At 35.9% G+C, this 14842-nt stretch overlaps 1 protein-coding gene across 3 annotated transcripts in view; it reads left to right on the top strand.

The window, feature by feature from the left end:
• LOC137830478 (uncharacterized) overlaps positions 1 to 14842 on the top strand; it is a 32978-nt gene that overhangs the window by 15297 nt on the left and 2839 nt on the right. For 2 of the 3 annotated variants that reach the window (XM_068637848.1, XM_068637849.1), the window contains 15 exons: positions 1567 to 1719; positions 2314 to 2409; positions 2532 to 2591; positions 2681 to 2802; positions 2880 to 2970; positions 3703 to 3807; positions 3894 to 3995; positions 4072 to 4124; positions 4214 to 4277; positions 5077 to 5211; positions 6999 to 7111; positions 7213 to 7306; positions 13184 to 13403; positions 13956 to 14086; positions 14634 to 14780. In XM_068637848.1, the coding sequence (XP_068493949.1) occupies positions 1567 to 1719; positions 2314 to 2409; positions 2532 to 2591; positions 2681 to 2802; positions 2880 to 2970; positions 3703 to 3807; positions 3894 to 3995; positions 4072 to 4124; positions 4214 to 4277; positions 5077 to 5211; positions 6999 to 7111; positions 7213 to 7306; positions 13184 to 13403; positions 13956 to 14086; positions 14634 to 14780 (1686 nt within the window). The remainder of the gene's footprint in view (positions 1 to 1566; positions 1720 to 2313; positions 2410 to 2531; positions 2592 to 2680; positions 2803 to 2879; positions 2971 to 3702; positions 3808 to 3893; positions 3996 to 4071; positions 4125 to 4213; positions 4278 to 5076; positions 5212 to 6998; positions 7112 to 7212; positions 7307 to 13183; positions 13404 to 13955; positions 14087 to 14633; positions 14781 to 14842) is intronic. The other variant, XM_068637850.1, reaches the window with a different exon arrangement.

Here is a 14842-nt window from a genome sequence, read left to right as displayed (position 1 = left end):
ATGAAATGTCTTCTATGTGCGGATGCTTGTGTTGAGTAGATAATTGTTAAAAAATACACTAAAGGGTCTTTTTCTACATTTTCTTTATCTTGTTTTGTCATTTCATTAGGGAGTATGTAACAAGTTTGTTCCGACCTATCGCATGGCATAATGGAAAGTAGAGTGCATGCTTTGGAGAAATGGGCCAGCGAATAGGGGAAGAAGATTGCAGACTTGAGAACAAACATGACTTTGGTAAAAGAAAGTATATCAAACATGAGAGAAATAAAGGAACTTCTCAGTGAACAAAGGGAGAAGATTGTAGACTTTAAAAGCATGTCAGGCATTACATAAATAACACAACTTCTTGAAATCAAGGAAAGAAACTGTCATATGAAGGAGAATAATCAATCAATGGTGACGAGAAAAGAGAAGAAGAGGACATTTATAGTAATGGATTGAGTAAAATGAGGAGGAATCACTTCATCCTTGGGTTCAAAGGGTGGAGTTGCCCATGTTTGAAGGGAATGAATGTTGGATAGAAAGGGTTTTTTTTTTTTTGAAGTTCGGAATGTCAAAGGATCGGCAAAGTTATTCCCAGCCTTCATTAGCATGGAAGGAAATGTAGGCAATGGGTTCAAATTCTGGCGACAAAAATCCAAGAACCCTTTTTGGGAAGATCTTGCAACGACATTACTAAGGATATTTGAATGCAATAGGAGAAGCACAATATTTGAGAGTTTGGCAGCAGTAAAAGAGGCTGGTAGTGTGGAAGATTTCATTCAAGAGTTCAAAATATTGGTGTCAAGCAAATCAAACATTCAAAATAAAAATTTGCCCTTATAGACAAACTTATATGCCTAACATGTTACAGCTATCAGCACAATATTACAACCCATATGTTGTTCTAAAACAAGAAGGTAACATGGCTTATTACTTATTCCCAAAGCATCCCAGATACATCCCATCTTCCATGCATCTAAGTTGAATTTGACAGTTGGAACTCATCCAGTAGAGCAAGAGCTGCCAAAGGAACTGCAGGGCCAAGTTTCTGTTTGTTTTCCAAGCCAGATTTTAGATCAAAGGAATATTTAGCATCATGATGAGCCAATGCAACTAGTGTTGGTGCAATGACTAGTGGGAGGTCCAAAAGTGGCTATATGGGAAGACATTTCCACCATACAAAACCAATTTCCGTAGTTCAGCCTTGAAGACGAGGTTGTTCCAGCAGCGGCGGGTAATGTCAGGTAGGGAAGTAATGAGAGGGTCTGGAAAAGGTATTATAGGCAGAAGTTTAAAAATAAAAGTAGTTAATAAGAAATTGCTGAATAATACAAAATGGGTCTCTGTATGTTTTATCTATCTTGTTTTGTCAATTCCTTAGAATGTACGTAATAGGTCCTCATATTGATCACTGGATGCAGTGGTTTGTATTCTGGGGGTAGGATTGCTGCCTTTTTTTAGCCTCAGTAGCATTCTTTATTCTTTTGTTGTGTTTTTGTAATCTTCAGAAAATACACTATAAATGACTGGATATTATTAAATATGAAAAGAAACTTCTATTGATACATATATGTTTCCTTTCAGTGGGCTGGAAGCAGTGTTTACTATCTTCTAAATTTATGGTCTAGATCAGTGACATCTGTGCGGTATCTCAAGGGTGATAAACCTAATCTGTTAGATGAATATGTCCCTAAAGTTATAGAAGGGTTTGTATCATCAAGGTTTGATTCATTGCAGGTCAGTTGCTTTAACACTCCGTATATACATGCATAAAAGTGTTGTTGTTAGAGATATTATTTGATCTTAGTAGTTAGAGAAATATGTACAGCTGATAATTAGGGATGTTGTCCATTATTAGCCTTTACTAGGTTTCCCTATATTGTACTTTGAATGTTATAAATAAAGGGTTCACATGTGTGATTAAACACAATTCATGAAGACAGGGAAACTCTACTGTATGAGAAAACTAGGTCTTCCTTTCCCCTTTTTTTCTTATTTTTTTCCCACCGACTGTCTTTCTCCACCGCGGTCTCACTATCCCTGAAGAGTTTTTGGATTCACCTCACCTATAACATGCTTGACTAATATGATATGCACGAAGGGGAGTGTAAAAGATATGATTTAATCTTCTCTAATTGGGAAAATATGTACATTTGATAATTAATGATATTCTCCATTATTAGGTTTCCCTATATTATACTTTGAATGATTATAAATACTAGATGTACATATGTGATTAAACGCACAATTCGCAACAACAGAGAAACTTTTCAGTTCTAAAGGGAAATATTTATTCCACATTTTAACTTCAAATCATCCATTTTTTTCCAGTCTGAACTATCAGATGAACTTGGTGAAAATCCTCTAGACAATGTTGAAGTGCTCCAAGATCAGCTTGAATTTTTTCCTTTCCTCTGTAGATTCCAGGTTCTTGCTTTTTCATGCTTCTAAAATTATATGAAGTTTTACTTGTTATATTGGAGTGAATGTTTTTAAGTGTTATTAATTATCTACATTTTTAGCATCTGTATTGATTCATTAAATTTCAGTATGAAAGTTGCAGTTCGTATCTGATGAAGATAGTGGAGCCCATCATGAAAAGCTATATGGTACTTTTAGTAGTTCTTCATGAAGTGATTAAGCTTTGTTAACTGTTTTTATATAATATTCTGATTTGGTTTTATATATTTTTGTGTAGAAGGAAGCAAATCTTCAAAGCCAAGTTGATAGTTTTGAACTCTCTATAACCGAATCCAAACTTGCTTGGTTCACACACATAGTTGCTGCAATTCTCAGAACAAAGCAGATTTCTAGTTGCAGGTAGTTGCTTTAACCAGTGAAGGAAAATAAGAACTTCTTCACAGTAAAGTGTTAAGTTGTCTTTTATTTCTATACAGCAGTGAAGAATCACATGAGACACTTGATGCGGAGATTTCAGCATGTGTGGTGCAGTTGCTTAATATTTCTGATAGTGGGTTTCACAGTAAGGTACCCTTTTTGTATCAATTTGAGGATAAGATTGTTATATCTTATAATATTAAAACGTCTGCATGGTCTGCTATGGATAAATTTTTTTCTTATTATTTTTTGTTCAATGTTTGAGTATTTATAAACTTTGACATCATCTTTGCATTTATTTGGCTGGTTCTGGTTTGTCATTTAAGATTTCGTACAATACCAGAAACACCACCTAACACAATATCTCTCTCTGCCAGCTCTTCACTACCCTGGCAGACTCTGGTGCCTCCAGAGGAAACTCTATAGGAAATCTGCTTAGTACGTATAACTGATTTAATAGGATTTGATCATCATGTAAGCCAGCTGTGCAGTGTCATTTAGAAACACGATTTTAGCCTAATTGTGTTTCTGTTATCTCTCTTTTAACAAGTGCTATCACAATCCTTTTTGATGATATCTTCTAAATTTTTCTGAGGTTTTCCTCTGCCCTTGTAGTTTGAAAAAATATCATAAATGTTAAGGGTAGAGCTATTTGGTGAAATCTGTCAATCTGATACATTTTGTTTTGATATTTTTGCCCTTGATTACTAAGGTTCTAGGTTAAGAATATGATTTATACCACAGTTACCTGCTTCTTAGTCGTGGACATTAAGATTCTTTCCTGTGTCTTTTGTGTGTTGATGCTAGCATGAGGTTGTAGTTGTGTTTTATTTTAAATAGCCATCCTTGTTGAATGCACTAAAGACTACTTATTAAATTCAGAGATATGGAGATGTGAGCAAGCAAAGACTTGATCGTGCTATACTAACTTTCTTTCAACATTTTAGAAAGTGTTGTTCTGGTCACCAGACTGTTTTTTCATCCAAGGTAGAAAATTGGTAGCTATTTTCGTTTGAATTTTTAAATATTATTAAGGTTAAGTCTGTAATTTTTCTTGACTGTAATTGGAGCAGTTATATACCCGGCTATCTGAACTTCTTGGACTCCATGATAATCTACTACTACTAAATGTTATTGTGGGAAAGATGATTACTAACCTTAAATGCTACACAAAGGTAATGACGAATTTTCAACATAATCCTTGCATTGCTGTTATTACTGAGCTCACAGAATGAGAGTTTCTATGTGCAGTGCAAAGAGGTTATCGATCATACCTTAAATCTCTTTCTGGAAATGACATCTGGGTTAGTTTGGTTCCGTCTCAAATACTTGAAGTCTTCATTATTTATAATTATATATTTTGATTGCTGTAATGAGGATTTCGTTTTTGCAGTTACATGTCAGGAAAACTGCTTCTTAAACTGGATAGTGTTAAACACATGATTTCAAACAAGAATGTGAGTTGCCTCTTAACCAATAAGGATGAGATGCACGTTTGACCTCCTTGTTGCCCTTTTGCTTTTGTCCTATATACTGTTTGAAATTATATAGTTATGTTAGGAAAAAGAAAAGGATAGAATACAAACTCTGACTATGATTTTGTCTATCATAATGTATTACAAAATACATTATAAAATAGAGCTAACATATATTTATATCTGCACTCAAATTCCTATTCCTATTTAACTATGTAAACAAAGCATGAAATATAATGCGCGAGTATGTGAAAGATTGTGATATAACTGCATAATCTGTAAGCTAACTATTTAATATTTATACTAATAGGCTATGAAGAAACTGTTCACTTGTAAGTTGATTGGATCACTATTATTTCATAAGACACATTTTTACTTAATTTCAACTTAGAACCCACCTTTTATGTGTGTGTGTAATTGAGTATAAAAAGGTGAAATAGGTGAAGTTTTTATTTTCTCCAAAACAGATACAAAAGTAACATAGAAAAATCAAATGTGCTTATTGGTACATTTAAATTGTGCAACTCCTGTGTATCTTACGAGGAAACTAGCTTGAAAGTATGTATTTTTGCCTAGTTTTGTATCCAGTGTTGTCTAGGATTTAACTGCACAATTTGTAGAAGCTGAAAATCAAATCTGTAATATTTTTAAAATCCAAGGGCAAAACGGAACCAGCCTAATAGTCTGGAGTAATTGACTTGATATTTTGATTCTGTATATATGCTTACTTGTTTGAATCAGCTGATTTCTAAGGCCAAATTTTTCTTGTTTTTTTTTTCAGAGGGATCTATTCCCTTTCATTGAAAATTGGGAATGTTTCAGCAGCAGAACAACCCTGTACTATACTATTGGCATGTTGTTATTCTTGGAAGATAGCCCCCTCAAATTTAAATCTATGATGGAACCTTTCTCACAGGTTGGTAGCTTTAAATTGCCACTGACCCATAATGGCAACAATTATTCCGACATAATGATCTTTAAGAATTGGTCTTGCACAGTATTTGTAGCAAGCATATACTTGGAAGGTAGATTTTTCTTTAGAGTCCTTGTAATAGAAATAGGTACTGAGAGTGTATACTAACTCAAGCCAAGAATCAAAATTTCTTTACAAGAACATAGAGAGAACTTTTCTCACAAAGAATAGAGTTTCTATATCAAATGAGTTAAAACTTATCACAAAAGTCAACAAATGCCTATTTATAGTATGGACCTAAGATTACTAGGCCCATCCAACAAGAATCTAACAAGACTAATGACAATTAATGCCTCTCATAATATTAGGGTAGAATACATCAAATATATATACAAGATTGGGGAACTAATTCTGGAAATATAATGATAACACTTAATGTAATCAGATCCCTATGATTCATGGATATTTACATTATAAACTTTAATTATAATATGCCAAATATGGAATGATAAAATATGATTGTTGACACACCCCATCTAGCTAGTGAATATGCATTTTCCATTTGTCACAAGGCCCGCAAGGTTGTCTTAAGAGGACACATGCGGAATATAGATTTGACCACTATCTAATTTTCCTTTGATAAAATGCCGATCAATTTCAATTTGTTTGGTGCTATCATGTTGCACTTTTCTCTTCCAAGATGATTTTCAGCCATAGTAGTTCACAAATCCCTTGGACTCTATTTCAACACGGAATCTGTTTTTGTTTTATGTCATTCAATGTCTCGGATAGAGATGTAGGTGTTGTAGTAATGTTTGGCCATAAGGAAGGCTTTATGAATGAGTGAGAAGTGTATTGTGGCTTGGTGGTACATTTTTTAGTCTCTTTCTAGGGGCAATTGGAATGTCTAGATCCTTGTAGGTTGGTGTCAAACTAGATTCAGGTTCTTGTGCAATTGAGAAATCAAAGATTGATTCACTAGTGATTACAAGATTAAGAAAAACACTTTCCTCATGTAATGTTGGATTGGATTCATGCACAATGGCATATTTTGGAATGGCCTTTGTCTTCCTTATATAACAAGTTTTTTCTCAAATCTTACATCATCCCCATCTTGAGTGGATTTAGTGGATTGAACTTCTTTCTCAGAATCTACTTTTTTTCTTGTCCAAGTATAAAACTAAGAGGCAGCAAAGGAGAGTCATCTTCCTTTATTATAGTCTCCCCTTGAAGATGATCTGGGTGAAAGTAACTTTGTTGCTAAGTATCGTTTTTGGATGTTGGGTGATAGCATTTATATCCCTTTTGTGTTGGTAAGTATCCTACAAAGACACATTTTAAGGCTCTAGGATCAAGTTTATTTGATGTAGTCACATTAGGATAGAAAGAAGACATAACCTCCATAAAACATTTTGAGGCTAGAACTGTAGAAGGTAGTCAATTAGTTAGATAATATGGAGTAAGATCATCTTCTCCCCAAAAAGATTTAGGAACCTCGTATTGAAAAAGATGTTGACATTTGTGGATAAATACTTACAATTCAATTAAATCCTTAAACTCCACATTGTCTAGTTAGTCCTTTCAACCATAGTTGATTATCTAGTTAAGAAGGTCATGTCTTCATGAGATTCTTTTGTGACAAGTGATGCTTGTCAGACCTCAATTAAATTGGGCCTAACATGTTATACAATTTACCATAAAGTATTGTCAATATTTAATTATTATAGATAGGTCCTACTGATTATTAAACATTCTAATTGATTCATTATTTTTTGTTTTTAAATTCTAAGGTTTTGGATACATTGGAATCAACTCCTGATGCTTTGTTCCAATCAGATGGTGTAAAATTTGCATTCATTGGGTTGATGCGGGACCTTCGTGGAATAGCAATGGCTACTAATAGGTTCGTAATCAAAACATCGAAACTTTGTTATGTTAACAAAGGACTTGTTATTTGTTAACAATGTTAGTGTATTTTGATTGTGCTTAATTGCTTGTTAACAGTCGTAGAACATATGGGTTCCTTTTTGATTGGCTTTATCCTGCCCACATGCCTCTTCTTTTGAAAGGCATTACACATTATGCTGATATTCCAGAGGTCAGCTTCATTCTTTCCATTTAAATGTTTTTTTGTATACAATTGAAGGAAGAATTGTATATTCTAATTTTGCTTTGAAATTGAAGGAATAATTATTTTTGCTATGCTATTCGACAGACAATACTCTATGATGGTGAATCTTAATGGCAATACTTGGAAAAATTAACTAGTAAAATAACAATATTAAGATGGAAGTGTGGCTAGACAAGAAAATACATGATCATGATTGATTATATGTATGAGTAGATACAGGTGTGACACATATTGAGGATAAGATGGTAGAAAATTGGTTTTGGTGGTTTTATTACTTGTGAAGGTTATTGGAAACATAGGTGAGAGTAGATTGAATGGGCTTTAGTCCTATGAAAAGAAGTAACCTCTAGCATTGATAGTGATTGAGCTTCAAATGGTGTAGTTTGAGTAGGACCTTCAGAGGATGTTACTGGTAGCATAAGACTTCCCATACCAGTGGTAGACCTTGGTATATTAGACTAATTAGTAATAATCAACAAAAGAAAATTACAAATCAACACTGTTATCACGCAACCACCACATCCACCCAATTTTTATTTTTTTTTATCAGCAAAAAATTAAATTAAATTAAGAGGGATACAAAAGGGGTATCCCAACCCTTTTACATAAACCAAACCACATTAAGAATCTCCAAGAGTAAAGAGATGAACAAACACCCCAGAAGCAATAGATAGATAATGTTTGTTGCATAAGCTAGACATCCTATTCCAGCTAGCACCGTGCTCTTATTGGAATGCTATAAGCAATGCAAACTGCAACTACAAAACCATCAAAATACATAAAAATATTGGTTATCTCCACCACCTCGTTGACATTCCTTCTACCTAGCATGCAGTGGCACGATTGTAGCTCTTGTCACAGAATTAAACACTTCAATGCAGCATCTTCCATTCGCTCCTTTTTGGACTTTGGCTTCCCCCTGTTTGCTCCTTTAAGGTCACTTTTATCAGAAACCAACTTCCTACTTGCCACCAACACCTCCAAGCAACTATAAATCCAATATAGGCTGTAGTCTTAAAACTCTTGGCTCCTGAAAGTCCTACTTATAACTTCTAATGCAAAGCATTGGATTAAGAATCCAGTGTACGAAAGAATAAGTAAAGGAATGCACCTTGTGCTTCATTCAAAGCTAGGATTTGAGTGTAGCCTTCTGAAACACCTCCTCCGCATCTACTAACCCTGTTTTGAATACAATCAGGTTCCTTTGGTCCCAGATACACCTAATAACAGATGCCCAAACACCTTTCCATACCAGGTTTTGCTTCTTGTTAGCATTGCTCAGATAAAAACTCATAAAATGAAAATTTAAATCATTTTGTTGAATAAAAGAGATACCTATCCATTTGAAGCACAAAGACCATACCCATTGTGCGAATTTACACTCCAAGAAGATATGTTGACAAGACTCCTCCTTAAGCTGACACATTGCACATATCGTAGATTCCATCATCACCCCTTTCCTACTCAAACTCACCCTTGTTGGGATTCTATCCAGCAGTACACTCCAAGCTGTCACGATCACATTTGGGAATGCCTTAGTCTTCCAAAGGAGATTAAACACATCGGATTGGGTTCCACGAGACTGCTTGGCAAGGCACTCATAAGCAGAATTCATAGAAAAAAGGTCTGGTTCTTCCTTCCCCCACACCTGCACATCCATGTCATTCCTTCTCGTTAGTGCCCCTGATAGCAGTGTAAAGAGGTTTGCTTCCAGTGAAAATTCCCATTCAAATCTGGCACGCCAACTTCACCCACTGTTTGCCCCTGGTTTAAGGATAAAGAGAACAGTCTAGGAAACAAGGATTTGAGATCAGAGCTCCCAACCCACACCGCCTCCCAGAACTTTACTTTGTCTCCACACCCTAGTTTCCAGCTTAGTTGTTCTTGAAGCCATCCTTTTCCTCCTCCCTCCTTGCACACTTTATAGAGATATTTTCATCACCAAGATTGGAGTTTGACCAGTGTATGGACGCTTCCAAGCTCCAACCCATACTTTGAGTCCAATAACTCCTTCCACCTTCCCTCCTCTTGAGAGATACAACGCCATCTCCATTTAGCTAGGAGAGCATGGTTTAACTTTCGTATTTCTCTTAAACCCAATTCTCCCTCCTCTTTAGGTTTGCACACATCTTCCCAACTAACCCAGCAAATTGGCTTGCTTTCTTTCCCCCAACCCCACAAGAATCTCCTTTGGATAGAGGTAATCCTCTTACAGACTGAGTTAGGGGCTTTGAAAAGGGAGAGATATGACAAAGTTGATAAGACAAATTCTCCCTGCCATGGATAAAAATCTCTCTTTCCACACACTGAACTTTGCTTTTAACTTGTTAACGACCGGATCCCATAATTGCTTCTTCCTGGGTTACCTCCCACTTCAAGACCTAGATATTTAAACGGTACTCCCATTTGTTTGCAGTTCAACGTCTTTGTATAACATGCTACATCACTACTTTGAACATTGATGCCTGCAAGCTTTGACTTATGGAAGTTGATCTTCAACCCTGAGGCTAATTCAAACCCCCTTAGGATGATGGCCTTCAAGGTTACCACGTTGTTGAAGGAGTCTTCACATAGAAAAATAGTGTCATCCGCAAACTGGAGGATGCACACCTCAATCACCTTCCTTCCAAACTTGAGGCCCGTCAACAAAGTGGTTTTGCTAGCACTTCTAAATATCCCAACAACGCCTTCAGCAACAACTAGGAAAAGGAAGGGTGCAAGTGGGTCTCCTTGCCTTAACCCTCTAGTCGACTTGAATTCCTCCGTAGGGCTCCCATTGACTAACACAAACACGGATTCCAGACATCCTTTAATCCATGCGATCCAGAGGTTGTGAAACCCCATCCTGGATAGCATATCATATAAGAACGCCCATCTAACCGAGTCATATGCTTTTTCAAAGTCCACCTTCAGGCACAACCCTCTTCTCCCACTTCTCCTTAAATCCTCAACAATTTCATTGGCCATAAGAACATTGTCTAAGATCTCTCTTCCTTTCACAAAGGCTGATTGACATTCATTTATCAAAGAGGGCAACACCTTCTTCATTCTACTAGCTAAAACCTTCGAAATAATCTTGTACATAGCTCCAAGTAATGAAATGGGTCTATATTGCTCGAGCTTGGATGGGTCCCTAACTTTAGGAACCAAAGCTATGAAAGAGGCGTTATAGCCTTTCGGGATACTTCCCATCTCATGAAACAGGGACAGTGCTGCCACAAAATCTTCTTTTAGCAACTCCCAATTCTTTTTGATGAAGTTGAAGTTATAACCATCTGGGCTCGGACTTTTTGTACCTTCACACTGCCACACTGCATCCCTAATCTCTTTCTCAGAGAAAAATGCTAGGAGACCCCGTTATCAGTTGGAGATAGCGACTTGAATTCAACTTCATCCAGTCTTACCCCTAAATCTTTCGTTGCTTTGAATCTAGCTTCGAAAAGCTTCTTTGCTTCTGAACGGACAGTGCTTGGTTCCTAACACCAATGGTCCCCCCTACCTGGACACCCTTCACTTTGTTTCTGAGCCTTCTCCATCTCAAGGAGGAATGAAAGAACCTAGTACAGGAATTACCATTCTTGAACCAGTTAGCTCTCGCCTTCTGGCAACTGAGACATTCAATTTTCTTATCATTCTCTTTCAGGCGACTAACCAACTCCAATCTTTTCAATCTATCGTTTTCCACTAAACCCCCCGAGCAATCTTGGCAATCTAGAGCCTCCACATCCTGTAATATCCTCCTCTTGGTAGAGTCAAGGTTGCCAAAAACATCCCTGTTCCAAGACTTCAGATCTGATTTGAGGAGTTTTAGCTTTTCTTTAATCTTCGTCAAGCCATACCCCTGTACCGAGTAGGACCGCCATTTGTCTTGCCCCATCCTGTTGAAACCTCTCTCCTGGAACCAAGCATCAATGGTTTTGAAGGGTTTGGGACCCCAGTCTTTCTCTACAAACTTAACCACCATAGCACAGTGGTCTGTCACTTCCCTTCTTAAAACATATTACTTACTCATGGGCCAAAGCTGCAACCACTCTTCATTTACAAACACTCTATTAATTCTACTCTTTGTTGTTCCGTCAAGTTTAAACCACGGAAACTTCTTACCTACTAGAGGTAACTCTAGTAGAAAGATGGAGTCAATGAAACTATTAAAGCCAATTAACTCACTTGTTTGCTCTCCCCTACCTCTAACGCCTTTCCTTTCACTTCTGCTTCTTTCCGCGTTGAAATCCCCACAAAAGCACCAAGTTGGTTCATGGCGAGCCATTTTTACTTTAGTAAGGTCCTCCCACAAACTCTTTTTACCATTCAGCGTGCATGGAGAGTAGACGTTTACCACCACACACCTAGAGGATGATTTTATGTAATGGCCAAAGATGATAATAAAGCCTGTTCCCATCAAATGATTTTTGTATTCAAAGCCTTCTTTATTCCACATAGACAACAAGCTTCCACTTCCTTCGTCTGCTTTGTTATGCATCCACCCCAATGAAGTGCAAAAAAACAGTACAATCTCGTGACATGCTCTTGGTGTGCTTTTTGTCTTCAACGAAGAGCTTTTGCTTTTGCAAATTATAAGCAAGGCTATAAGGAGATGATGTTTTCATTTAAAAGAATGGAAAATTAAAATGCAAAACATTTCACTTGAAACCAAGGTCGAAGACAAGGTTGTGTTAGAGAAGAGGCGGCAAAGGCAAATGACATAGACAAACACTGGAGGCAATTGATGTGAAGGCAAACAACAGAGGTGAGAGGGATGACAAATAACAAAGGCGAATGGTGAAAGACAATGACAGTGGTGTGAAGGCTAGGGTTGATACGAAGGAGATACACAACAACATTGTTTAGGTTTGTTTGTCTAATGTCAAGGTTGAGATGTGACAAAGGTGAATGACGCAATTGAACAACAAGTCGAGAATGCTAGTGTTGATACAAAGAAGACACATTGCCACGAGAGTGTTTAGGTTTGTTTGTCTAATGTTAGGGTTGAGATGCAGTGAAGGTGAACACTAGATGTGAATGATGGAGACGAAACTGAAGAAGATTTACCACCGCCACGAGAGTTAGGTTTGTCTAAGGTTATACTATCTATGAGTGGGTGTGTGAGATAAGTATAAGAGTGGGTCTCAGGTCACCTATACTAAAACTGTCACCCAACCCATTTAAGAGTGGATCAGTTTGGGTTGAGTCGGGTTTGACTCAATCATAAATTAAACCCAACCCAATCTAATTGGGTTGGATTGGGTCATCGGGTAACCTCACCCAATGAACTCCCCTATGTAGGAGTGGTAAACTAGGAAAGGCAAAGAAAAAGGAAAATAAGAAAGAAAAGAATCAACAATTGTCCATTTAAAACTAATAAATTTATCACAATAAAAAGCTAGTTTCTTAGAGTGGGAGACATGATTTGAGTCAACGTGTTTTCCTTTCAAATCTTAGCTTTAGCAAACTAGTTTCACATTTTTCTTTCTAATTTTGGAATTATTTTTTTGCTTTAAATCTTTCTGACATATACTTTCATTGATAGTGATTCTTTTATATTTTTTAAATTGATGCTTTTTACTTTAAAGCTAAGCTATATATTGTATTGTATTGTATTTTCGATATTGAAATTGTATGTATGCTTGAGAGCTAAGACCTGTGACTTTTTGTTTCAAACTGTCTAAAAATTTGACAGTAATGGTTGTCTTGCTATGTTGCTGAAAATAAGGTATTATATATAATTAATATCTAGTTTATAATGTACATCTTCCGATCAATGTTACATATTCACCTCCACTACTTAATAGAGAAACTTATCATTGTCACATCAAAGGGATGCTTGATTTAAAAAATACGATGCAGGTAACAACTCCACTATTGAAATTCATGTCTGAACTAGTACTGAACAAGTCCCAGCGATTGAATTTTGAATATTCTTCTCCCAACGGGATACTACTTTTCCGAGAAGTTAGTAAATTGATTGTTGCTTATGGATCGAGGATTTTACCACTCCCTAACAAAGCAGACATGTACACTTCCAAATACAAGGGGATATCAATTTGTTTGATAATTCTTACACGTGGTACGCTTCTATTCTGGAATCTTAATATAGCTGACTGTCTATCGTATTTTCTGTTGGCATGTAGGATGTAGTGGAAGGGACTTCTCTATTGGGAGCATGAAGTAATTTAGGTTTAGATCTAGGTAACATTTGTCATTTGATTAAATGCCACATGTGAAAAATACATTTTAGTGCCACCAGCTTCCAAGCTGCCTTTCTCTACTATCCTATTACATTCTAAATGTAATATTTTTTCAAGTTTCTCTCGGTTAAATGATTGTTTAATTACCCCTATTATTAATTTTATCACACTTTATGTGTAGTTTTATATTGGCAGTATGAAATTTATTTGTAAGTATGTTTGAATTGTTAAAGGTGATAGAAGTGAAAGTATAAATTCTTACTTTTTTTTAATTATTTTAGAGGTTGGTTTCACAATAATTGATTATTACTTCTGTATTGTCTTATTGGTCTGTGAAGCAAAAAAATATTAAGTGAACATATTATGTAATAGTATCATCATATATTTACATTCCCAATGGGTTTATTATGTTATTTTCCTTTCTCTGGCAGCAATATCTGGGAGCTTTGTGAACTTTGGTATTTTTGAACTTTATGGTGATAGAGCGCTTGTTGATGCTCTTGATATCATTGTTAAGATGATATTATCAATTCCTTTGGCTGATATATTTGCATTTCGGAAGGTACTACTCTACATTTACTCTATGTTCTCTAATATGTTGGTTAACGATAGAAGTGCTTTCCTCTGGTTAATCCAACTTGTGTGTTGTAATTATTATATATCTGTAAAATTTATTAGGCTTACATAGTTGGTAAACCTTACATCTAATATTTCCTTTTGTCTACGCGAGAGTTTAATTTTTAATTATTTTGGTAATGATTATGCAAACAAATTTGAATTACTCTTTGGTTTGCTTGTTTTCTTAAACTGATATTAATTAATTTGTATATAAGTGTTTGATCAATCTTTTAAATGTATATTTTTGTTTGGTTTGTGCTTTTTTTCCTTGTTAACACAGGTTGCTCAGTCCTGATGTTTACAGTTTTGTTTCTGGAATATAGCTAAAAGAACTAAAAATTAATGACGGCTGAGTTTGACTTAAAAAGTACAGTCATTGATAGAGTTCTTTCTGATGTTATGTCCTGATCACTGCGTATTGAATCTATAGCTTCTGGTGATTTTGAAAATATCAATACAAACTTATTGTTTTCTTGTGGTCTGTTTTCCAGGTTGCAGCAGCTTACTTTGCATTCTTGGATTCTCTCTTCAGTTGTCATTTGTCATTTGTTTTGAGTTTGGATAAAACTACATTTATGCTTGTTGTTGGATCTCTTGAATCAGGACTAAAAGATTTGAGTGAGAAAATATCATCACAGGTCTGTAAAAGCTCGGCACATTTTTAGTTGTGATAATTCAATTAATTTTTTTTCGGCTCAGC

Source organism: Phaseolus vulgaris, chromosome 7, assembly GCF_000499845.2.
Source record: "Phaseolus vulgaris cultivar G19833 chromosome 7, P. vulgaris v2.0, whole genome shotgun sequence".
In the NCBI taxonomy this organism is placed as follows: domain Eukaryota; kingdom Viridiplantae; phylum Streptophyta; class Magnoliopsida; order Fabales; family Fabaceae; genus Phaseolus; species Phaseolus vulgaris.
The sequence above is the reverse complement of the archived record's forward strand: the minus strand, read 5'-3'. Positions and strand labels throughout refer to the sequence as shown.